General features: G+C 37.5%; 1 protein-coding gene and 1 long non-coding RNA gene across 2 annotated transcripts in view; one reads left to right on the top strand and one right to left on the bottom strand.

The window, feature by feature from the left end:
- Nucleotides 1–24,955, bottom strand: part of LOC103708710 (inactive purple acid phosphatase-like protein) — a 32,673-nt gene extending 7,718 nt beyond the window's left edge. The window contains 7 exon segments of the mRNA XM_008793766.6: nucleotides 3,137–3,262; nucleotides 3,371–3,448; nucleotides 7,645–7,726; nucleotides 7,900–7,939; nucleotides 14,462–14,655; nucleotides 14,921–15,012; nucleotides 24,361–24,955. Coding sequence (XP_008791988.4) covers nucleotides 3,137–3,262; nucleotides 3,371–3,448; nucleotides 7,645–7,726; nucleotides 7,900–7,939; nucleotides 14,462–14,655; nucleotides 14,921–15,012; nucleotides 24,361–24,641 — 893 coding nt within the window. The 5' untranslated portion in view covers nucleotides 24,642–24,955.
- LOC149767858 (uncharacterized) lies at nucleotides 19,218–24,364 on the top strand. The gene is made up of 3 exons (XR_016399732.1): nucleotides 19,218–23,667; nucleotides 23,815–24,070; nucleotides 24,121–24,364. It is a non-coding gene; the product is annotated as an uncharacterized LOC149767858 (long non-coding RNA).
- Nucleotides 24,956–26,712: the final 1,757 nt, after the last annotated feature.

The following is a 26,712-nucleotide window of genomic DNA, read 5'->3' as shown; positions in this document are numbered from 1 at the left end:
TCACCTGATCATAACCTTTGTTTCTACACATACTACCTGAACTTGCTAATGGAATATTAAATAAGGACTGTAGACTTCTAATTCTTATTTCCCTAGCACCTGTATAGTTTTTCAACTTCAGCCTAATATTTTTTTGCATTTATCAGAAAAAAACAATAAGCAAGAGGAGAAGAATATATACACATGTATGTCTATATATACATACAAAGATATAATATATAATGATATATGGACATAGTATTTGAGTATAAACATATACATATATTACATATATATAAAAATACTTAGGTACATGCACATACATATATGTATGTATATATACACAAACATACACTAACAAATATATAAAGTACCAATATCTCTTCCATGTGAAAACCTTCACTTTTCACCCAAACAACACGAACTTTCTGCTTATTTATACCCAAAATACACCATTAGGTTACCAATAATACACAAGGATTCGGTCTATGTATGTCAAAAATACACTTAAGTTTTAGCTTGTTATGCTCAATATATACCCTTAAGACTTGTATGCTTGAAAGGCATCCCAATGCGTAAGATTCCCACCACTGGAGGGACTGAGGGTCAAACGTATGCAGCTTTACTCCTGCTATGTGAAGAGGCTAGTTCCACGTTTCAAACCCATGACACCCAAGTTGCAATGGAGCTGACTCAATGTTGCACCAAGGTCGTTCTACTCCTATGTCCGAAGAGACCTAGCAATTGCTAACTTCTAAAAATGATTTAGCTTTGCAAGAAACTAATAATCTCAAAATTTATTTTACTCCCAAAATACACACAAATTTTAGTAGTCAACGTATACATTTATAATATTTCAACATACACATGTTGATTTGTACTAAGAATTTCTCCCATGATCCAAAATGAATATATGCACTTCTGCTATTCTTTTCAATTTCTTCCATTCTCCATTTTCCCTCTGCTAATAAGACTGGGAATTAAGGCTCGTCATCTTGGTACCGGACCCCATACTAGTACCATCCTACTACAATGTTGGTATGCAATATGTTATGAGACGATGAGGCATACCGAGTGTTGTACGGTATAAGACTGCATACCGGTTTGGTCAGTACGGTACAGTATGGATTGGTATGGCAAACCTTGCTAGTAATCAAGTCAGCAACACCCATGATCCAAAGATCCAAACATAGATTATATAAGACTAGACCAATAACTTTATATTACAATAGTTACTAGGTGATAGAACATAGATGGTACTATAATCCAAGACTCCCAAGTGATATGCCATAAAATTTGTAGTATATCATGACCTAATAAACTGCCACACCCTTCGGTGCATCTATTCAAGCTTATATTTCCATAACATGGTAATTCTTACCTAATATTTCATGACATAACATACAGCTGAGAGAGGAATAAAATTATAAAATGGTAACCAAAATCAGTTGGCATTATGTGCATGCAAGGTCTACTATTTGTTATATAACTAATTGATTGATTTATTTAAATTTTACAACTTAGGAATTTTAGATCAAAAAATACTAAACTAATTTTGGAGTTTCACGTGCATAAACACATGAAATTTAACCTGCACACACACACACAGTGTGTTAGACTACATGCTATACGTTAAATTGTTGGTATAAGATGTAGCAATTGAAAATCATTGATGGACCATTCAAATTGAAGATCCAAAACATCGAATATGATCTACACCATCAAAGTTCTAGGAAATAGAAACCTAAGATCATTTACTTTGGTGGTTTTTAACCTAAGCATCACATGGGTGAAAATATGAATAGTTTTAATAAGCATGACACTGTTTTTTTTACGACCTTCTGTAGTCAAAACTATTTTAAGGTTGTGTAGTTTTGAAGCTGACCTAACCCACATGCAAATCTAACTAAATTATCCAGTCAAATGGACCATTAGTTTGTGCAATGCTTCTCAATAAATATCATATAAAAATTGATATCATTTGAGATCAATATGGACACGAGGGTTGCAGTACATGAATAAGCATAAGAAAGATGAAGATATTAGTTTTTACGGGACAAAATTCAAAATGAAAAAATTAGAAGATACTAGAAAACTAAACACTAGAACCTAAAACAATTACCAACAAACTGATTATTTTTCTTTTGAAGGATGTTCAACTAATATGATTTCTAATATGATTTTTAACAATAATAACAAAAAGAATGCTCAGTACAAAATACATCCTGTGAAGACCAAAATTCCTCAACTGATATACCATGTTGCAATTTTATGATCTCTATCTTGAAAGTTAGAGTAGCATTTCAGATGATAGTCTCAAGAACTAAGGTATGTACAAACGTTTGAACATAATGAAAGATTAATCGTAGCTCTTCTGTGTGCGTGGGGGGGGGGGGGGGGGGGGGTGTGGTGTGGTGTGGGGGGCAGGGTGGGAAAAATTAGATCATCTTTATTTTAAAAAGTCTAGAAGCACTTGTTATCCTTTTGTTGAATTTCTTTTAGCTCATATTTCAATAAAAATTAAAACCGAAAATCTTTCTATCAAATTATTTTTGTATTCTTCTATCTACTCATGTTCCATATGGTTGGGACCAAAGTTCGTCGTCTCGGTACCGGACCCATACCGGTGCCATACTAGCACAGCATTAATACGGTACGGTACGGTACAAAATTTTTTGGCGTACCGAGTGTCAGTACGCAACCTATAACAGGTACCATTCGGTTCGGGCCGGTACGGCATACCATGGTTAGGACACATATAAGTCCCCATGAGTGACAAGTCATTTTCATATATTTGAAATGCTCTCCAAAAACCTAAGTGGATGCAATATCTTTTTTTTTTTCAAGGAAAAGAGCGGGCCTGAGCCCACCATCTATTAAAATAATAAATTGAATTACAAGCCCGCCGTTTATTGAGTCCCCTAAGAATGAATGCAATTTCAAAGATAAAACAGTCTCAATCTATTGCATGTATATACTTGAAAATGAAGAGGAAAAATTAGTTCGATCTGGCATGTAATATTTAAAAGATATTAATGATGGCCCTTTATAGAACTATTGATATTTCATAATAACAGAACAGGTTTCATGTTTCAACACTAAAGTATTTTCACAAAGAATTTTTATCCAATATGCAGCAGGTAGAAGATGAGCAAACCATTTAGCTACAAATCCTCTTCCATCATAATACTCTCCCCACTTTTCCCACCAGGATTGCTCATTCAGTCTTCCATACTTATAGGCTTTTTTCTCTGTTGAACCTTTTGCATCATATTTTTCCCACCTAGAAGCAAAGTAAAAATACTTGGACTTTACAACTATTCAGTGATTGAAGAGAGCAAACTGAATGTGAAGAAGCATGTTAAAATCATACGCTTGAGATATTTCTTACCAGTTCTCATACCATCCAGCATTTTTCGTGCCTGATTTTGCTTGTTTCTGTGCACTCCTCTCTATTCTTGCAAGATTACTGCACTCAGGATGACAGCATGATTATAGCTTAGTACAAATAGGTAATAGCATTTCACTGAAATTAAATTAAGACCTATCAAAGAGCATCTTGCATTTCATGCACTCATGGTCTGCCGTACCGCATGATAAGATGCGTACCATACCGTACCGGAAGAAAAACTGGTACGAAACTTAACTTCAAGCCGGTATAAGCCTCATACCGCCCCTACCGAGACATACCACCCCATACAAGCCGGTACCACATCATACTGCCCTATTTTGTTTCTTAATGTGCACATTTGTATCACAGACAACAAAATAAGTAAATGCCTGAAAGATTAAGTAGAAGCATAATCCCCTTTTTTTTCAGAAATTGGGTAGCAAGATGCAATTCACAACTGGCCATTCGGCAATTTGCATGACATAAGGTCATTCTAACAAAGCTGAAGAATGAGAATGCCTCAGAATCAAGTGCAATATTGATCGAAATATGAAAGGTTATGAAGAATCTGAGATGATATTTTCTTTGGATGATGTTTCTTTCCAGTTCGAAGTGGGATTTGACTATAACATTTAATGCATCAAATGCACATTTTAATACAAATTCATGATGATAAAATAATCTATTAGAATTACAACAATAATTATTGCATAGAACTTAAGATGTAAACTAAAATATAGAAGAGGTGGTGGAATTAAGGCTAAATTAGAAATAATTCTCAAAGGTCCAACCTAATTCTACACTGAAAAGATTAATCATCAGGATCATCTTATGCACTTAACTTTAGTAGAATTTGGAAATGAGCAAACAAAATTTCTTTGTTTGAGATATCACAAGAATTTATATTTTAAGAAATCAGAGAGAAATTCTTAAGATAATTAGTGGCCCAAGCTGCTGATAAACTTTGACATGATTTGTATACTGTTTTAAAACCTCAAGAAATTGCACCCAAAATAACTATTAAGAAAAAGAGAAATGTTCCTCGACCTTTACGTGGGAATTACCAGAAAATACCCATCTTAGGTCACTTGGTATTTCCAGATTTAGAGTTGAAGCAAAATAGAATAGATGACTGTTGAAAGGAGGGGAAGGAGATTGGCAGCTTGATAGCAAAGTAGCTTTACTTCAGCAACATCCCTTTGTTCATGGCATAAAAAACACATCTCTGATCCATGATCATCATGGTTCAGAAGGCCAGGCTAGTTGCCAAGCCTCCTATCCCTTACAAGATTTCTGGTACATACCTTAAGTAAGAGGTTATGAAGATCAGGATGTAGATCATCAACTTCAAATATAATAGAGTGACTACATTGATGAGGATGAGACAAATCATCTACATGTATGTTGCAACAGAGAAATCATCTTCCATAAGTTTGTACTGCACATGTCCAAGACCATTAGTACATCCTTAGATTCATGGAGATATGCAATAGAGGAGGTTGAGGAGAAGTATGCTGTTTATGTGCCCAAAACAACGGACTGACACATAAAAAGGCAGGTGAGGAGCTAATGCGTCAGAAGAAGCATCTTTCCAAGGACCTATGTTGGACTGGCAACAAAAATAGTCCTCAATGAAGCAAAAACCACCTAAGGTATTTTTTAAAAATTATTTATGAATAGATGTAATAAAAGGCATGCTAAAATTGGTGGTTTTTGTATATTGTATCAATCTCAGGATTTATTTGGTTCGTTTTTCCTCCTTCAAGATGTCAATAACTCATGTCACTGACACAGTAGGCAACAAAACCTAAGAGCACTCAAGATGGTCTTTTTTGAATGTTTGTATGCAACAATGCAACAAAAATCATGTTTTGCACGTTCATGCTAGATCTATAGGTAGAATCCTATTTTCAAAAAGGTAAATCATGTTCAATACAAAAATAATGGCCTTCTTCAGAAATCAATGGGAAAAATCAGGACATCTCGTCCAGATCAAGAATTACTTTGACTAGAGCATTCATATCTGACATAGCCATGTTATACACAAAATGCTTTTGTGTTTCTTTATAACTAGGACTTAAAAAAGGAAAAAAATGTATTCAAAAGTTGGAGATTTCTTGCCTTAAAATTCTGTTTAGCTTAATTGTAATAAAGTCTACCACTAAATTTTTCCCATAAATAATTAGAAAATTCACTGAATAAGAAAATTCAATTTTAAGAACTTTAACCTTCCCAGCTGTTCATCGCTAAAGCTATGGATCTATGTTAGCATGATAACTAAACACATCTTTACATTAGATATTCTACTTCCTAATTTTACATGTTAAATGTGATTAGATTTATCTTATTCAATCGCCAAGCATGCTATATCCGTTGGCATCTTTTTGGTCCATAAGTCATAAGCCTTAAGAGTTATTGATTGTAGAACCTTACTATGCCATTTGGTCTCTCTTGAAGTTCATATTAATTGGATTCCGATCCTTATCTCCCACATGGTTCTTGCTCTTGTTGCTTTTGGCCACATACTCTCCATCCTATTTTCTTCTTTTACTGGGGAAGTATACATGACCTAGCTTACGTGGATTCCTTTATGCTGATATATTTTCACCTATAATCCTTCATACATAGTTAGCTTGACCAATCTCTCCACTTGTCATCAATTTACTGCATCAAAAAAATTTCTAGTATTTACATCTTTTGAGTCTCCAACACATTCGTTTTAACAATCCAGCTAGTAGATAGGAAAACTTTTCTATACATAAACCTGAAAAAAAAATCATTTTGGCGATGTGCTATGCGTTGATTAGTCACTGTTTTGGCCTAAACCTTAACGTTGGAATCTTTGTTCTTGAACTAGAAAATCAACTGTTTATTCTTATATTTCAATTTTTAAGTATTTCTTTGGACTCCAATATAGGCTAATTCCTCATTTACATATAATATCTTAACTAAATTAAAAAATAAGAAGAATAAGAGGACATTTGGTTAAATGATATTCATTGTAAATAAGGTCTGTCTTGTAATCTATCGTCTCTACTTAATAGTCTTTCTATAGCTATATTTAAAATCTGCCTACACAGTCATGGTACCTAATGGAACTACTTGACTAACCCTGGGAAACTATACTTAGACATGACCTAGTGAACTGCTCTGCATGCTTATACAGAAGCCATAAGGACAAGTGATGGAGAGAAGAAAATGGGCATAGTCTTATGACAGAAAGAAGGGGAAAAAAATTTAAGTTATATACCCTATCCTACCCAAAAAAAAAAAAATTCTGTTTTTCAACCTCGTAATCAATTGCAAGTCTATGTATTGTTTTTGAAACTCTGAATTTTAGTCACTTTCTAACTTGTTGTCTTCTAAATTTTGTATCAACTTGAGTTTTATTATATCTTAAAGTTTTAAACCTCATAATTATTTCCAGAACTTTGGATTTTGTTTTAATTCTTTGGCTCCACAGTCGGCAACAAGTTTTATAGTTAATTTTTATGTTGAAATATATGATTAACTACAAAGCTCTTGATGTATTCTTCACTGAAAATTAAGTATTATGTTCATTTAAACTTATGATTTGGCTTCTATATGAAAATACATCATATGAATTTTTCAATATATACATTTGAACTTGTATGCATGTGTTCAGAGTTAGAAATGTGCTGCTGATAGAAACTCTTTTACTTTATTTTGCATTGAAGCTTTCTAATGAATATTCCTACAGAATTTGTAATTTTTTGCCAAATCAGAACTATTGACAGGATATATTTGAAAACATCATCATTGAAAAATCCATATGGACCTCCAGCCAGGTAGTATATTTGGCCCCAGTTGAACTACAGACACGGTATGTGTGGAAGTCTAGCCAAATGATATATTTGGTCTCATTCAAATTATTAGTGCGGATGTATAGACCTTCGGCCAAGTGATACAAGTTAACCTCAAGGATATGAGCAGCCTCATCTGAATTATTGGTGAGGATACAAGTCAACTTATCTGCTTTACCAATGAAGATATAAGTGGCCTCAAGGATATAAGTGAACCTTTATAAGAAAATGTAATCTTATATGAATTATTTTAATTCTTTTCAAATATTATTTGTTCTAATCATTTCACATCGCAGTCCTAGTTTATAATTGTCACTTCATTAACTGGTTCTATAAACACTATCTAAGTTTCCAATTGTTATAACAGAATGTATTTCTGTATTTTTCATACTGTGAACACAGACATGAACAAATATTAGTTTATCAAAGCAATGCTGTTAGAGATTCTACCTCCATTCATCTTGGTACAGAACTTCTTGCCATGTTTCCCACCATGAATCTCCTTCAGCATTTTTTCCAGATTTCTCAGCACCTAGGATAAAGATATAGATTTAAAGAGACATGTTTGACAATGTTCTATAAGGAGTTAGAAGTAAAACTTATTGGGCAAATTTGATGGATATACATCAACTAAAATCAAGCATATCTTGGTTTGATTCAATAAGTTCATTGGCAGAAGTTACTAATCTCTAAGTAAATACATACCTAACTCCTTGTACCCGGTCCAATCACTTTTCTCCCACCACTGTCAAGCAGATCAAGAAAGACAAGTGAATGCATTCACCTGAGTTAGTGATCATGGAAAGAACAATAATTTCATTTCAGTCATATAATGGTTCATATATATAATGCTCTATAACAAAGGAACAAATTCTGATGAGCCTAATTAAAGCCTTTGCTTTTTTCATTGCAAATGTTTGAATGCTAATAAGCATGGAAGCTGATCTAAAGTTGACTACTTTACTTCCTCCCAGAAAATACAGGGAGAAAGTTCTTAAACAAGATAATCTAAAATTGTTGCTGGCAATGTGGCAAAAATTTTGCATATCAGTTTAAATTTGCCTATAGGAGAATGAAGACCAATCACCTTCCCCTTTTGGAAAGAAAGCATAGGGAAAATATGGGTCTCCCCTTTGGAAAAGGAAACCCAAGTACAGTTGCCCTTCATCTCACAATAAAATCATCTAAAGTAGGAACTACTTTTATCTCAGATATGAACACATTACATTTAAACAAAGCACCTATCTTTTGGGGAGCACCAATTAAAATGATTATAAAAAATTATAAGCAGTTCCCCTGTACCTATGGCTTGAATCTCAGGCCAATAGCTAGACATTACTGTCTAAAATTTTTGAGTCATCACTCGCTTATTAAGTCATTTGATACTCATAAACAATCGCACATAAATTTTGACTAACTAGGAAACACATATGCTTCCAAGTTCAAACTACATGTTGTTTCCATATCCAATAAATACCAAATAGAGGTACTTATTGTTGAGTTAATAAAATTACTAAGTGTTCAGAGGTATCTTATATGACATATCAGATAAAGGTATCTTATATGATATATCAGATAGAGGTCCCTGACCGGGTCAGCTCGGTACTGGCCGAACCAGATAGTTCAGTCCGGTTCGGCCAATCTTGCTTTAACCCCTTCATTTTGGCATTACACTTAACCCTTTCAATTAGTTTTGGATGTTCATGACTTAATAAGATATATACGACGGAAAATGACAATTCAAGTTATGTTATAATTTTCGTGATTTATAATCTCATCTCACCTATACAATCCTGCTCCCCCTCTCTCTTTTGAATAATCTTTCATTCCCCCTTACTCTTCTCCCTTAATTTCTATCTTTTTCTTCATTTATTTTTTCTCTAGTCCTTGCTCTTCTTCTTAGCTCAGTTTTTCCCTCTCTTTTTTCTCCCCTCTTTTACTTGCCCTCTTCTAAACCCTTTCATCTTCTTTCCCTTTTCTATCTTTTTTTATATTCTCCTTTCAATTTTTTCTTTGTTTCTCTCCTATTGAATTTTGTAATATTCAGGACTTCACCCCAAAAAATAACTGAAAGGTATTGTTTGGATTATTTGGCCCTATATAAGTATCCAAGATCTCCCCGATGCACAACAGATATGGATGGGACTAAACTTACACCCATACGAACACGGTCCTCACATACTCTCCTATTTAAACTCCGGCATTCTCTTTAGGCTAAGGATCTAAATCCAATCATCCAATTACAAACACCAAAATTGACCATGGTCATCGCTAAATGGACCCGTGCAGCAGTGTTCCCCAATCCATATGGGTCGTGGGTTTAGTCTGATTTGATACCATTTGTAATGACCTATGACCTTACACAAAAAGGCTAGTCATAAAGTATTATTTGAATTTCTTGGCCCTGTATAAGTACTCAAAATCTCTACCCAAGATCACCTCAACGCAGCCAATGTAGAGTTATGTGCCATCATAGACTAACATTCTCGCCTCCTTAAAAAAATTTCGTCCTCCAAATTGACATATCTGAATCTTCAAAAAGAAAATCTTAGTCCTCATCTTATCCTTGAGCTCCAGAGTACCCTCTCCTTTGATGTGATTGCTACTCTGAATCTTGACATAAGGAATGGGGCGACCTCTCAAAATTGCTAAATCCTATCTACAATCCATATCAGATGCTCTTCAAAGGTCGGATCCTCCTGAAGCTGTATTGGCTCAAACTCTACTATATGGCTAGAGCCCAACACATACTTCCTCAACATTGATGCATGAAGCACATTATGCACTTCAGATAGGGTAGGTGGTAATTCTAATCAATATGCTATTTCATTTTCAAGAATTTCAAATGGACACATATCTGGAACTCGGCTAGACCTAAATTCTAAATCTCATCACACCCTTAGTAGGAGACATCTTCAAAAAAACATGGTCCTCTACTTGAAATTCTAGCTCACCCCTTCTGTTATTTACATAACTCTTCTACCTGCTCTAAGCTATATGGAGCGGCCATTTATTAGCTGAAACTTTTCCACAACTTGCTGTACTATCTCAGCTCCCAACAATTTCCTCTGACCAAAATTATCCTAGAAGATAGAAGAACAACACTTCCTACCATACAATACCTTTAAAGAAGCCATCTAAATGCTTTCTTGGCAACTATCATTGTAGACGAACTCCAACAAAAGAAAATGATTATCCCATGCACCTTCCAAGTCTAAGATACAGTCCCTCAACATATCCTCCAAGATCTAAATGGTTATTCTACGTGCTAGAGATGTCTCCATCTTGATCCGGCCGATCTTGGCCACCATAAGCCCTAGTAATCCCCTGATCTTCTTCTTCTTCTCCTTTGCGATCCCCCCATTTCCCTCTTCCCCATGCAACAGCCCCATAGCTGCCCCTCTTTCCGAGCGCTACCATCAACCAGCTTCCCTCCGCAGCCGGCCACTATCCCTTACTCCCCCCTAAAAATCCCCGCCATTCCACTATCATTCCCCATCTGCCTCATCCCCCTTCCTTCTTCTCCTAATCCCTCTATTCTCTCTCCTAATCCCTCTCCTTTAGGGTGATTTTTCATTATTTTTCTCTAATTTTGTTGGTTTTGATTACTTTCCTTATCATTTGTTACTCTTATATTTGAGTTGATGGACTCACATGCAATGAAATGATCATCTACTTTTCATTAATGTCATCTCCTATTATGTTATAGTAGTTTAACAAAAATTTTTATGTATGATTTGAAATAGATTTAATCGTGTCATGCTGTGACCATTTATGCTTTTTTTGCCTTTTTTCTAAAATGGGCCTAGTTCACTAGGTGATCTTCCTGATCACCAAGGCAGTAAAGACCCCTACCAACTAGGGATCACCTAACTGCCTTCATAACCTTGGTCTACAGCCTATCCCATTATTTTTCTCTAATTTTGTTGGATTGGATTGCTTTCCTTATTATTTGTCACTCTTATATCTGACCTGGTGGACTCACATGCAATGAAATGATCATTTGGTTTTAATTAATCTTATCTCCTATCATGCTATAGTAGTTTGGTTTTTTTGTTGTATGATCTGAAAAAGATTTAGCTGTGTTATGTTATGACCATTTATGGGTTTTTTTTTGTCTTCTTCTAAACTTGGCTGCCTAGTTTTCACTAGGCGATCCACCTGATCACCAAGGCAATAAAGGCCCCTACCAACTAGGAACCACCCAACCACCTTGACAACCTTGGTCTACAACCTATCCCAATGCGCGTGCGCGCGCACACACAGAGAGGTTACGATGAAGTACAAGTTGACTACCAAAAAAAAAAAAAGGTTCATGTCAAGTATGGGAACTTGGATAACATAAAGGTCCAAGTTGACTGTCCTTATGTGTATTAGACGCAAGATTCATTGCCAAGAGCAGGGTGAGTCCAAGATAGATGCATCAGTTTATGGTGTAGCAAGGATACAATGCTAGATGATATAAAGAATCTCAAGCAATGCGGACCGATATAAGGCAGTCACAACTGTGAAAGAATCTACCAACACACAGACTAAGGCCCTGTTCGGGGGAGCTTTTGAAGGGCCAGGAAGCACTTTCTGGCCCTCCAAAAGTACTTTTAGATAAAAAAATGGTGTTTGGTAAAATTTTTGAAAAGCTGTTTCAGCTTTTGCGGAAAGCTGAAAACAACTTTTGAGGAGAAGCTCCAATTTGGAGCTTTCCGAAAATGTTGTTTTCAGCTTTGTCGGAAAGCTGTTTTTTGGACCAAAATACCCCCATTTAAATCTCACTTTTTTCCCCAAAACCCTCATCCCACCTCTTCCTCTCTCACCCATCCTCTCCCTCTCCATCTCCCTCTCTACCTTCTTCTTCCTCTCAACGCCGCTGCCTCTTTTCCTTCTTCCTCTTCTTTTTTTTCTTTTTTTTTTGTTTTGGAAGCTTGTGGTTGCCCATGGTGGCAGCCACCATGCCAGCCACCACCCATGGCCGGCGACCCTTTTATATTTCAATGAAATAAAATAATAAATAAATAAATAAATAAAATAAAAAGAAAAATAATGAGTGTGGCAAATAATCTGATCTAAATAAATAAATAAATAAAAATATTAGTAATTATTTAACCAATTTTATCACCTAGCTAGAAAATTTGTTAGAGAGATAAATGGTCATTAGAAGGATGAAAAATTAATTTACACTAATAATTATAATATTTTATATATTTATTATTATATTATACTATAAATATAATATTATATTACATTATATCATAATACATTGACATGTTATGTTAAATAATTTAATATTATATTAAATTATTATTCTATAATACATAATGTTATAGTACTATATTATAATAATATTATGTTACATTACATTAATATTATACTATATCATATATTTCTGTATTAATACGTATTATATTTTATTATGCTCTGTTGTATAATACTGGTAATGTCCTTTATTGTCATTTTGTCACACAAAAGTACTTTCTCAATTTGTTTACCAAATACATGTTAAAGTGCCACAGCACTTTAGAAATTTAGTTACCAAACAGCAAACAGCTTTTTATAAACGCTCTGCTTCAGACAGCTCTACTTCCAACAGCTCTACTTTCAAAAGCTCTACTACTAACAGCTCCCCCAAATAGGGCCTAAATTCAGGTGTAAAATGCGTAATGCATAGAGACCATATTTATGCATTGAAGGCTACTAGCGATCCACTATCATTGAACAGCATGCCTGTATGCAGTAAGCACCAGTGTATGCGGAGTATCCCTACCCTATCAACTGACACCAGCATGACTCCAGACTGAAAATAGAATCTAACAAGGTGATCATACATGGTATGCACTTCAGAAAATGATCAAAGCAAAGGTACGGAAATAATGGTCTGAGACAAAAGGGCCTAATAAATTTATTAACCAAGGTCCATTCACAAATGACCTTTCAGCCCTCTAAAACTGAGAATTCAAAATTCATGCCATCAATATCTCATGTATCCAAAATACTTCACAAAATGGACCTCAGATATGATAGTTTAATAGTCCTTCATGCTTGACGGTCATTCATTCAATTAGACTGATTACACATGGTAGCAAGTAATCAAAAACTTGCTGTACATTGAGAAGGACAAAGAAAGAGAGAAAGATCCAGAAACACATCCAAACTGAGAGAACCTAAATGAAATTAAATGCAGCAGAATAATAAATAGGGACAGAAAAAACAGCACTTTGAGATCAAAAGGGGAGACAGATAGGAAAGTCGACTTAAAAGCCTAAGAAGCATTGAAATCCTATTCACTAGAACAGACTAATTTGACAAGAAAGCACTCAAACATGCACTGAAAACATGCACACGAACAATGGGCTATGTAAAATGAACAGCTAGATTTATTAGACAGCCAGTCCAGTTCAGGTCCGTCTCTCAAGTCAGAACCCTCATAATATTATATGGGATGATTCAGCAACTAGAGAGGGACCTCCAATCCAAATTTGGTGGTCCAATGATGAGAGAGATCAAGCTGCAACAGCAGGTTTCCATACTGTGGCAACTGCAGAGAACTGACCTGCCAATTTGACAGTTGTGTTCAACCCAGACAGACGGTGAATAAGCAAGAAAAACCTTCAAAGAAAATATCAAATCAAGTGATGCTTCAGGACTGTCTGGATGCTGATGTTAGCTATTTAGCTACTGAATTCAGTAAACTGTGCAGCAGAACAATCAGCATGGTTGTTTTCTAATCAAAGTATTGAGAAGATCCAATTACCAATCACTTCTAGAAGGCTCCAGTTATTGGTTATAATTGACTCCGACATTAGTCTGGGCCATATACACATGTCAAAGTAACCAAGGTGGTAAGCATTCCACCATCTATACAAGAGAAAAGCATAAATGGCAAAATCATTACATAAGCTTTAAAAGATTTCAATAACCTTCTAGGAGAAAACAGATGTCAGTCAAATGATAAAAGAACTTACGCATCATAGGAAAATTTAAAAACAAAAATTGTATGGTTTCCTGACTCCTTGAATGTTGGGATAGGCAAAAACTGACAAAAGGACATCAATGCTATGTATGCCAAAATAGAAATACTAAATTTCATGTCACTTGAAAGGGTCAAAAATATTACATTTTATTTCTTTTCAAAAAAAAACTTTTTAAAATATAAAACAATATCTGCTCAGTCCTAAACATAATTGCCACATTGTTGCTTGCTAGGCAAAGCTTGTGTAAGTAAAACTACTTTCATTTGGGAAATGGTCAAAAAAAGAAAGTCAAAAAAACATACAGTTTCTTTCCATTCTGTGGAGCCATCACGAGATTGGCCTCCCATCCTAGCCCAACGATATCTGTATCCATTATCACCAAGATCTTCTCCACTTTCCCGGTACCATGTACTACCATCTTCATTTGTGCCAGACTCGTCGACCTTTTCATCTAGCAGGTTGATACCCCAGTCCTTCTCACTAGCAATACCAGTGTCTATAAGGAAGATGTCAAAGAAGCAAATGTATTTCCTTAGAAACTACAAGTGATAGGAGTAGAAATTTAAAGTGTAGCAACAAGACGTGGAGCTTTTCCTTTGACAAGAAAAATATGGCACTAAGATGTGCATGTTGCTGGCTTATGCATAAATGGCTCTTGCTGGAACCAATTCCCTACATGAAAGCATATACCATAGTTTTGGAGCCTTTTTAACAAATTCATATAAATATTATCAACTAAAATATTTGGCAATAGAACACACCTCTCTTTGGTGGAGTATCACGAGACTGAGGACCAGAGTTTCTTGGACTGCAGCGAGGATAGAAGTCTTGTTGTTTGGAGAGCCCCCGTGAGCTACAAAGTTTGGAAGTCAACTTGTCAAATAATAGTTGAAACTAGAGTCACAATTTTTATTAATTAAAACTGGCATCTTTTTAAAGTCGAATATGGAAATCTTTGTCCTTGTATTCCTTCTTATGTAGAGTCACAGGCTCCATTAACTATAGAAGTTCATTAAGTTAACGTGAATTTTTTATAAACTTGTTTTGAGGCCAGGTTTGAGAAAAACGGAAGTTCATTGAAAAAATACATTATTCAGAAAAAGGGATAGCATCGATGTAAGATCAAGTGGCCTAATAGGTTGATTAAGCATATAAAATCTGAATTGGGAAAAGTCAATGCTTGCACTGTGGAAATAGGTCAGATAATATACAGAACAGCCAAACAGCTAAAGTAGGAGTTAACAAATCATGGTGTGCAGCCAACATCTTATAGATCTTTCACAACAATCACATACTATAGTGGAGAACAAACGAATGGTTTCAGAACTCATACATGAGTACTTTTAAGCTTTCAGCTCAGCCCTTTTTGCAACTGATGTAGGACACTAGATGTTAGAGTTGCTTATGGTGCAATGGTGGCCCTTGAAAGGATGGCTTCAGGTTCTAAAGAACTAGGAGAAGGGCTTCCAGGGTTTCGATAATCCAAAACCAAGGCCTAAAGGGCTGATGTGTATAAGTTCATGCAACAGTGCACAGAGTTCAGAAATTGAGGGGTGGAAGGGAAGGAAAACAAAAATCTAGTTCTCCCCAATGTCGGAACTAAACTCCAGGTGTTTAGGGCTTATCAAGAGATCAAAGGAATAACAAAATTAAATTTCAGAACAAAGGGAGAACAACAAAGGGAGAGAAATAGCCATACCAGGCCTTCTCCTTACTTTCCTACTCAAAATCAACTTCAACGGAACCGACCCTAACAGCCAGCAGTAACCCTTTTATATAGGCTACTAACCACCCAGAACATTGCCTGGCCCAATTAGCACTCTACAAATAAAATAGGAAAACCACTATATGCTGATAACAGTTACTGTAGCATGTCTTGTTTGCGCTACAAAGTTGTGAACAGTAAAATTGCTAAATACTTTCCTACCAAAACCCAACAATTAATGAAAGAAAGAAAATTCAGGAACCAGCTCTAAACAATTTCTCCATCAAATAAAGCAGAAAATAAGCTTGGATTGTTGGACTTCGATATCATACAGTTGAGAAAAAAATGTCAGCTGGATTTCAAGCATGCGATACAAAAAAATATTAGGCAATGACCCTATAAATATACAAACAATGGGTTATAGCTCACTCATGTCTTAAGTTGAGCAGCGTGGATATGCAGATACACACACACACAAAATTCTAAAAACATGTAGAAGCATGGCAACAATGTCTTGAACAAAGAGTTTATAACTTAATATGGAACTGGCTGCTCCTGATTTAGATGATAATTCTTTATCTGGATCTGTTCTTGAAGTTGATGGAATTGTCTCATGGTCTAGTAAGAAATGGAAGAAAAGGCAAAAAAATGATAAATCCATAGGGAATGTTGAGTATGGCACATTTCTTGCTTGAAAACAAGCTGCTTCAAAGAAGACCTTTCGCATCATATGAGTGTTGTCACCAATGAAAACTTGATTATGCTTCATCATGACAAGTCTGGTATTAGCAATGTAACAGACCCCCCCCCCCCAACCCCACCCAAAAAAAAAAAAAAAAAAGATATAGAAAGTTGAATTTAAATATAAAACTTGATCACGTATTAAACTGTACTTGTTAAATTTTAAATTTATCAAATAACAATGATTTTTGCATATACAACCTTGACTGATCTTACTTACATACATATCCTAAAAAGATTAGTATTTGCATATTGACCCCTCTAAAATATAAAGCTGCATATAGACAATTCTACTAACAACCACTAGGCCTTAATAGTTAAGTAGTGGAGGAAATAGGTCCTAATCAGAAAGGCAATTGAATTCCCACTGGATTAGGCCACTCTGAGTGAGATCAGGTGCCCAAGGCATTTACTCTCATTTCATTGTGCCTTCTCTCGGAATCCTCTTCCTTCATCAGTGCGTCTCCAAGGATACTTTTTAATGTCTTTTTTAAAGAGTAAAGTGCCTTCTTTAAATACTCCTCTTTTCTTAATTTTAAAAAAGAATTTGCAACAACTAAGATAATTATAGGGGTTAACATGCAAATATGCAGAAGTTGTTCTATAAATAGGATAGCTTGATATGATAGATTCCCAACATGTATAATCTAAAATTCCTAATTAATTTATTAGTACACTTAAACCAGATCAGGATGTACTAAACAGTATACCATCTAATACCAAGACAAATAACAGCTACCAGCCACTCACTCTAAAAATGTTGATGACATTCTCACGAGAAAATAGACAATAATTGTCCACTTGCCTAGTTTACACATGTATGATACACTTCATATAGTTTATTGACAGCTAGTTTTTTATCTTTTACATTTCAAGTTGATGCATAAATTGTATTTAGTAATCATAGTTGATGTATTATTCTGTTCAATTTCATAATATTAATAGATGATTTTGCACATTATGGTAAGGCTCGTTCTGTGATTTTTGTTATGTAAACTAAATCACAGCTGCATAGGTTCCATAGCACATCCACCCTCAGTGACAGACTTGTTAAATAAAGTAGATCAATGTAACCATCTCCACCAGGTGCATCCCCAGTTTGGAAGTAGATAGCTGAAACTGCCAATTTGATCAGTAATATTTTTCAGTGTATTGTGGGGACAGGGACAAGATAAGTATATCATCCCATGTTTGTTTTGGTCATTTACATTCTAACAAGTCGATCATGCTGGTGAACATGGATTTGATCAATAAAAAATTCCGTCAGTGGGTAAGATATTGACATACGATGAGGTGGGAAAGAGCAACTCATCAGCCTGTTCCTACCACAACACCTGGTGCGGCAAAATTATTAATTTACCTTATGTCACTATAGTGGCAAGAGACCAATTATATTGGGTACCTAGCTATAGAATCTGCATCCCTGTGTCTGTATATAAACAACCAAGGGAAGGCATTGACAACAAGAGAGGATCAACAGAGTGGACATGGTAAATTGGTGCAGTTTTGAGAATGCTTACATTTATGTGAAGAGTATGCTAGATGGGCCTACCAACCAAGCAACAATTGCTCATCTAGGCATAGGTTCCCCTGACTGTCCAAGATGCTTGGCATCAGGGTACGCCGGACCGACTGTACCAGCGTACCGATGAGCACCGGCACCGGTACGGTTCCGGTTCGGTACCGGCTTGGAACTGGTACCGAACCGGAGCCGCGCGCGTGGCGGCGAACGCGCGGACTTCAAAAAAAAAACAAAAAAAAAAATGCGTCCGCGCGTAATGCCCCCACGCGGGCTGGCAGCCCGCGTGGGCACGGTGCCCCGCGCGGGGAACCGTGCTCGGGCGCGATTCCCTGCTGGGGAAACGCGCGCGGGCGCGGTTCATGCGCGTGGAATCGCGCGTGGGCGCGCGTTCTCTGCTCGCGCGTCCGTGCATGTTTCCCAAAAAAAAAGCGTCCGCGCATGTCCGCGGACGCGTCAAATGCCACTCTGTGGACACGGGCTGGCAGCCCGCGTGGGCACGGTGCCCCGCGCTCGAGCGCGATTCCTGCGCGGGGAAATGCGTACGGGCTCGATTTCCCAAAAAAAAATTTGCCGCGTCCGCGCGTTAAATGTCACAGAGTAGCTTTAAATGCCACTCTGTGGCATTAAGAGGCCCACGCGAGCTCCAGCCGCGTGGACGCTTTTCCCCGCGCGTGGGCGCGGGGAAAGACCGGCTTGTACCGGCGCGAACCGGCCCGGTTCGCACCGGTCCAAGCACGGAACCAATCGATTCCGACCCAGTTTGGGTCAGAACCATTTTTATATGCTGTACTGTACCGGTACCCGCCGGCATCGGTTCGGTACAGGCTGAACCGACCGATTCCGGTCGGTTCGGCATACCTTTTAAGGAATGCAATAATATCTGCAATGTCGAAAACCATAGTGATTTGTAGATCATAGGGCACTGAAACTCCAAGCTACTTCTCTTGGGAGCTCACTATCATAGACATAAGAATTGACATTGTGGTGTGTGTGAGATGTGAATCCCAGACACGAGACATCCTGGCCAAGCAGAACATGAGTCCAAATCAAGTCAGAATATATGCTACCACAAGACCTTTTAACCTAGGGGTGGCCAATGGTTGGATGCCTAGCTTGGACTGTAGGAGGGTATGGCAAGGCTTTCTCACAATATGGCTGCTGAGGGCCTTGTGTAGCATGTTTTGGAGTGTTGTGGCAAAGTGCCATGATATATCACATCGATTGGAAACCCAAAAAAACCTTGGATATTTGAGAAGAGGTGCAGGCCAACAATGTAAGCCATAAGTCCCAAAAAAAAGGGTCTAACATGACACGATTTTGGGGTGAGGCAGCATCATGCCCAGGCATTCTTGCATGGAGATGTCTAGGATGATATTGGTTGGATAAGCAGACCACAAGGAAGGTAAAACCATCATAAACCGCCCAGTTTGGGGCATGTCGTACTGAACTAGTGTAGAATCAGGATGGTTTTGCGTATCAATTATAAAGCAAGAGAGTGGCTTAATTGGCTATTGAAATGTCCATAAGTAGTAGGGCATATAAATAGTGATGGTTGATGCTTGTATGCCACTTAATGGAAATGATTATATTACTGTAAGGAAATATAGTTGTTCCAACAACACACCCTTGATTATCTCATCCAAATTTATCAAGAATCTAATTGGCCATCTATATATAGTCAAAATTTTAGAAATTTTGAATCAGAAGAATTACCTATTCAGGGAGGAAGTCAAATCATGCCTAAAATGTTTGGAGATGTGATGACATAAGAAAGCGAATGGTGGCAACCAAGTGTTCTCATTGACTGGCTGGAGAGGGGGCACTTGTTCACATTAAAAGAGCTCCAATTTATATATCCTATAAAAGGCTTTCCAAAAATTTGGGGAGAGGGGGCCTACCTCAACTATACATAGCTCCGCCCTAACTAATGGGTTTCCTACTCGACTCCTTGATCTCATATAAGTTGATCATCTAGAATGTGGGTTTGTTCATTACATAGGCTTTGCCATTCTAACACCCCCAAAAGTGCTTTTCATCATTTTTTTGTGTTTTCTAAGACTAATGTCATGGCCTGAGCACAGTCGTATGTTATGGGATGCTATAGATCAAGGCTGAACATATTTGTCCCGGTGCCAAAATCACATCTAATCTCTAGAGTCACACAGCACTTACCATGGACTTAACAAGGAGAGCAACGTGCTACGAACTCTAAATTGGATGCTCATATGTTATGGCATATGATACTAAAGTTCATCTCTGCATATACCTAAGAACTATAAATGGTGAGAGGTTAAACAATTATGATGCGATTCAAGATCATGTTAGTGAGCTCTTCATTTTTGATAGCATGTGGAATGATGTCTCACTGGTAGGGTTACATTTAGAAGGAAGCATCTACTTAGCCTATCGTACCCATCATAGAACAATGTTTCAGAGTTTTGAACTTGATTCAGCTAGAAAACACAATCTCGAGGATCCCGAATTGCAGGTCTTCTGAGTGGAAATGCAGAAGATTCTTTCTATAGCAAAAAAAAAAAACTCAAAAGAATTCCAAAAGGAGAAAAGTTCTACTTTATTTTAGTTACCATATTTTTGGGATTGGGCTGCAAGTTTCTGCTAGATATTTCCATGTTGGAATAGGAAGCTATAAAAGATATATCTCTCTAAAATATGAAATCTACAAGTGTATAGTTAGTTACCTATTTAGATATGCCAAATCCATCGATCATAAATAGGTAACTAACTATAGGAGGAGGAAAGGAGGAAGAAAGAGGAGAGAGAGAGATTTGAGGGAGAGAGATTTGAGGCATGAGTGGGGAAAAGAGAGGGCACTTGCTAGTGACTTTTCTTTAGTAGGTAGACTTTGGTAGTTTCCTTGTTTTAATTACTTTATTAAGTCCTTTACTTATAGGGATATTTTTTAATCAACTTGAATGGGTTGTAATCCTTAAATTTATAACTAAATATTATATATTCATACACATATACACATACATACATACACATAATAGATACATACATATATTACTTGAATGTTTTCTAGCCGTTTCCACCTCCTAACTTTAAACCATGTCATTTCTGCATACCGCCACCCACACCTACTTCAGGCAACCGAGGGGTCACATGCTGGGTAGAATGTTCAAGGCTAACGGTACTGTGTAACTCAACAGGTCACTTACTAAAGTATGGTCCTAAGCTTCGGCCAGCCTACGCTTAGAATAATCTAACCTAACCCAAACCCAAGCCACAACATCATTTACTATAGCATGGCGCATTGTTGACTTGATTTGATCCAAGAACCCAAAACAAGCCAATTTTATCATACAGAATTTTTATTTACCAAAGTAATTTTCTTAAAGTTTCACATATAGCAGACAATTATCATATGAAAGTCTTAATATCCACATGTTGGGCATCTAAGTGCTATAAAGATTCTTTATTATTTTGCAACAACGTACGTTGATGACAAACATATTCTTATGCCATGCATTTCTGGGTTTTATTCAACCCAAGTTTCACTTAGCTATTCGGTTCCCTAATAACTAGACCATGCATGGCCCGAATTTGAGTCAAGCTTTTCAAGCTCAAGCTCAGCCCAACATAGTAATCACCCACCACGTTTGTTATGTGAATTGAGATGAGTTGGCATTGCCTAGCCCAATCCAATGTGCATCAATGCTCATCGCATTACTTCTAAGTTTTAGATGCCCACAGAGTTTATTTAACACTGCCAGAATGAATAGATGGAGGAATCCTAAATTCTCATGAAACTGCACAGTAATTTTGCTTAGGAAAAAAAAAACAAGTAGGAAACCTTTTACGCCCTGCTGCTTCAAAAGAAATAGGTCCTTGGGCCCTTTGCCTGTTAAAGACTAGAAGAATCAAACTTTTAAAGTCAGCAGAACTCCTAAGGCCTTGATAAAAGAATATTCCTTGAGAAGACCACCTATGTGGCACAAACCATAAAAATACTCTTTTCTTCATCCCTTGCCGCTTTCCTTTGCCATGCTCTAGCTCTTGTCTTAAGGCTTGACTAACAATATATGTAATTGAAAGCCTATAATTCCTTTTATCCCAATACTATTTCAGTTCTTTAAGGACTATTCAATTCCAATGCTCCATCCAAATGTATGATATTGCCATCCAAGACATGAGCTTCAGCCTCCAAGTCTTTGCTGTGCTTACCATGGGCTTTAAATGTGGCTAAAATTATAATAGAACCAGCACACCTCAAGATAGCTAAAACTTCTAAGACATTGTACTTAAGAACAACAAATCACCACCTTCAACAAGTCATCTCTTAATATGCCCCTTGAGAAGACTCGGTCAAGTTTAATAACCACAGATTCCAGTCTAGGTAAACCACTAACTTCCCATCTTTAATTTCTAAAAATGTATTATTATCTTCTGAAAAATGTAATGTACAAGGTTCGTTGTCTCAGTACCGGACCCTATATTGGTACCTTCCTATTACAATGTCGGTATGCTCGGTGTGGGAGCCGGTTTGGCATATCGAATGTTGGTACGGCTCCATACCATATACTAATTCGGTGCCGGTATAGAACAGTGTAGTCAGTACACACCAGTACCGACCGATACAGTACAGTACAGTCAATACACACCAGTACCAACCGGTACGGCAAACCATGGTAATATAAGTGCAGAGAGAGAAAAGGAGACCAAAGTTATTTAAGGATTAAAGCAAACTAAGGTACCAAGGTCTTGTGGAGCCTATATGCAATGCACCAAGTGAGGTATCTGCCTTAACAAAGAAAGGCACAACATATGCATATAAATATATACATAAACATATACTTACCTATGTATGTGCGCATGTGCATATGTAATATACAAACATATCAACGTATATATTCACATATTTCAATGTGTAAAAATATATTTGTATGTTTATATATGTTTTTGCATGTATATGCATACATAATATGTTTGTACTTAACATAACGAAAACAAACACATATTCACGCATGCACACACAAACACACACAAAAAAGAACCTAAATAATTTCAGCTACATCTTCAAATAATCACACAAACTGACAGCAGACACATACAACACATGTAATCACAGAGGCATGCCTTTTCTGCACCTCCATACCTCAGCTAGGGGCAACAAATGCACACTGCTAGAGAGCCTTGATCACCTTGAGGTAGGCAAGGCACTGAGATTGTGCCTAGGTTCGCCTTGCACCTCATGTGCACCTTTAACAACAATGAGATAAACTATCTCCTTTCAATAAGGCTCAGACATCAGTCTTACTAAAAATAAAAGAGTAGGCATTTTGTTTTTAAAATTGATTATCTATATCATTGATCATGATTTACAACATCTAAAGTTTTGATATGTGTAGTTCATAATCAATGGTTGGATTCAGAAGTTAACATTTGTCCACCAATTTTATCGGAGTTTTATTTCAGATATGGTATAATGTTTTCCTCTTTTTTTCTTTGATAAACATATAATGTTTTCCTCTTGTGCATCTTGCAAATGCATCAACTGACAGGCTTGAATGGGAAAATGGGTTATTGTCTTTTAAGGCATCCGGATCAATTTCCAAGCTTAAGTAGAATCATAAATCCAAGCAAACCCATTGATATACCAACCTTGCTTGCTGATGTAATTACATTAGCAGAAGTCAATAGATAAAGCTGATGAAACAACTGGGGAGCTAATAATAGGTAAGGACGAAAAGCATTCACTTTTGCAACCTGTCTATGATCCCATGCATTCAGTCATAGTGAAAACTATGAAAACAGAGTTATAAGTGTTTACTCGAGCCTGCAGAGCTTGCAGTTTACCACTGTATCTACTGTTACTAATCCGTTTAGTCAGTAAAAATACAGCCTTAATAATCAACACACAGGCATATTCCACTAATATTGATTGAAACTTCAATCCAACCAAACTAAGCATAAACTTTCAAAGTAACAATTCAGTTCCCAGTACATCTCAATCCAGCCATAAACTTTCAAAGTAACAATTCAGTTCCCAAAACAATAACCATACAGAGAAAAATACCAATTAGTCTACGACTATTATGAACCAGCACAACCTTTTATCAGGATATTCGCACCTCACTAAACAGGACAATGCACCAAATAACTCAGACAAGGAGAAGGCTTTTAAATTTCAAAGATCCGAAATTGATTAAACAATAGCGATTCCAGCATCCAAAGCAGAAAAACAATCAGATCAAAGAAGCATGGGTGCATACCGATGCGAAGGGAAGGGAACCGCAGGCAAAGCTTTCACGCAGACTCTCCGGGAGCTCTTCGTCGGTTCAAGCCACCGCACCTCGGCCTTCTCGGCGGCGGCATTCGTCCCCTTTCCGAGCTTCCGGAACTCCGCATCGCCAGAGCAACATCGAGCCCCTCCTCCCAGCCATTCCCTTCTGAATCCCAGTCCATGGATCGGCCGCGCGAGAGGAGACGCCGAGATCCACCTGATCCTAAGGCTGCACGGCGGTGCTTCCAGCCCCCTCGAGCTCGCCGCCATCTCTCATCCCAAGAAGAGAAGAAACGAGAAGAGCAAGAGGGGAGAACAAAACCCTAGCTTTATAGAGTTGGCAGAAGAGAGGTGTCCTGAACAAAGCTGGGGGGAGTGGGGAGCCTCAAAGCAGCGATTTTTGGGGGCGAAAAGGGAGGGAAAGGAGAGGAGAAGACTCGGAGAGACCCCTCCGAGGGGGGGATGTTAAAGGTCGAGCATCCGAAAACGAAAGCGACGGGATCGCGTCTCGCCGATCTCCTCGCTGGTTAAGCGGCTTTGGGGGCGACGGCACTCCGAAGGCTCCACTGTTGAATGATGCGGTGGAGATGGGGCGAAGCAGAGCGGGGCCCGCACTAACGTGGCGCTGCCAGCCATACACGCGAGGCGAGAGTGGGGCCCGCAGGGGAGGAGGTTAATCAGCAGAGTCTAGTCCTATAGGCTTGACACGTGGCGCGATTCTGGCCGTCCGGTGGTTGATCTCAGTTAGGCTATACTTGGAACGACGATGCTGCGGTGGAAGGAGTTCTATTGGATCACGGCGGAAATCTACGAACCTTTTCTTCAAACTTTCGGCTGGGGACACGGAAATTGTTCACGCCAGTCGCCGGGTCCCCAAGTCACGTGATCAGCCGGACGCTCCCTCACTAATTTAGTACATGACCGGTTCTTCTTATGTGCCACGTATTTCGAATTTGGGTTTTCTTGTTTTACGTGTCGAATTTTTATTTGATATCTACGATAGGCCATCGAGTTGGCTGAGTAGCTGATCCGGATGACTGGTTTGAAATTTCTTGTTTGGATACAAAAAAATAACTACGCAGACTCACCGGCGTCAGTTTCCCCCGGATCCCAAACTTGTCATCAAAAAGACCATCGTATTCTCAATCTTTCAAGTAAATTACAGAGAGACCCCTTTCTTATATGCAGTGCTAATGTAGGTTCAAGGGCAATAAAGTAATTTAACGAAAGCTCAAGGACTTTCTCTCGAGAGCGGGCGCTTTTCGGGGGTGAACCAACAACTACCGATGACGTGGCATCATGGCGGTGACCGACAAGGCGACAAGAGTCGTCCTGTTGGGAATAAAAATCGAACAAAAATCATATAAAGCGCGTGGCGCCCCTATTTCGGCCACGTCCAAGAGATGGGGTCGGCAAAGGGATTCGGGAGGTGAAGTTAGTTAATATCAAAATATCAAAAGATGGGGTCCGCGAATGGTGGACGCCGTGTCAACTTCGCAATGGGAATGATGGAGAGAGAGAAAGTGGGGGTTAACTAACTCACCTACTAACTTCACCTCCAGGTATAATAATGATTCATGATGTATTAATGATTCTCGATACTTGGTTCACCAAATTACAATGGATTTGATTTGATCTCTCTCCTTAACAATTAGAATTCTCCGGACATATCTTAAACTTTAACCGAGTAAAGTAGAATTATTAATATATGAAGAATCTTAAACTTTTGTTTTAAATATTTGACATTACCACCATGTTCATCCGATGACCACAGCTTTTCTTTTATTTTTGATACAAGATAGCAACATTTTTTTTTTTTGGTACGAGAAAAAAAAGCAATGGCCTTCTTATGACCATAGATTTTCTTTTGTTTTTTTGGTACAAGATAGTTAAATTTTTTTTTGGTACGAAGAAAAAAAGCAATGGCCAAGTTTGGAAGACGTTCCAAGAATGGGGTGAGGAGACATTCCACGGTTGGGGGAGGGGGATCTATCTTTTAGTAAATTGAAATTTCACCTCTTGAGTACTCTTCCAATTTTTTCCTAGCTAATTTATGAAAAAAAGAAAAAAAATAACAAAATGATTAAAAAACACTTTTTTCTTTTTTATAACATAAAAAATTATATACATACCATTCCTCATATTCCATGAACTCTTAGATACAAAGATCTTAAAAAAGAGAAAAATTTGGAGGAGAAAGAAACTCGAGGAGAGAAGGATGAGAGAGATGGGTTGGAGAGATGGCTTGATGAAGAATTAGATAGAATGGGAAGCTTGATGAAAAGAAAGAGAATATGAATAGCCTTTCTTCTTGATACGAAGGAGAAAGAGGATACGGTGA

Source organism: Phoenix dactylifera, chromosome 3 (assembly GCF_051530095.1).
Source record: "Phoenix dactylifera cultivar Ajwa chromosome 3, Ajwa_hap1_PhDact_Kaust_v1.1, whole genome shotgun sequence".
NCBI lineage: Eukaryota > Viridiplantae > Streptophyta > Magnoliopsida > Arecales > Arecaceae > Phoenix > Phoenix dactylifera.
The sequence above is the reverse complement of the archived record's forward strand: the minus strand, read 5'-3'. Positions and strand labels throughout refer to the sequence as shown.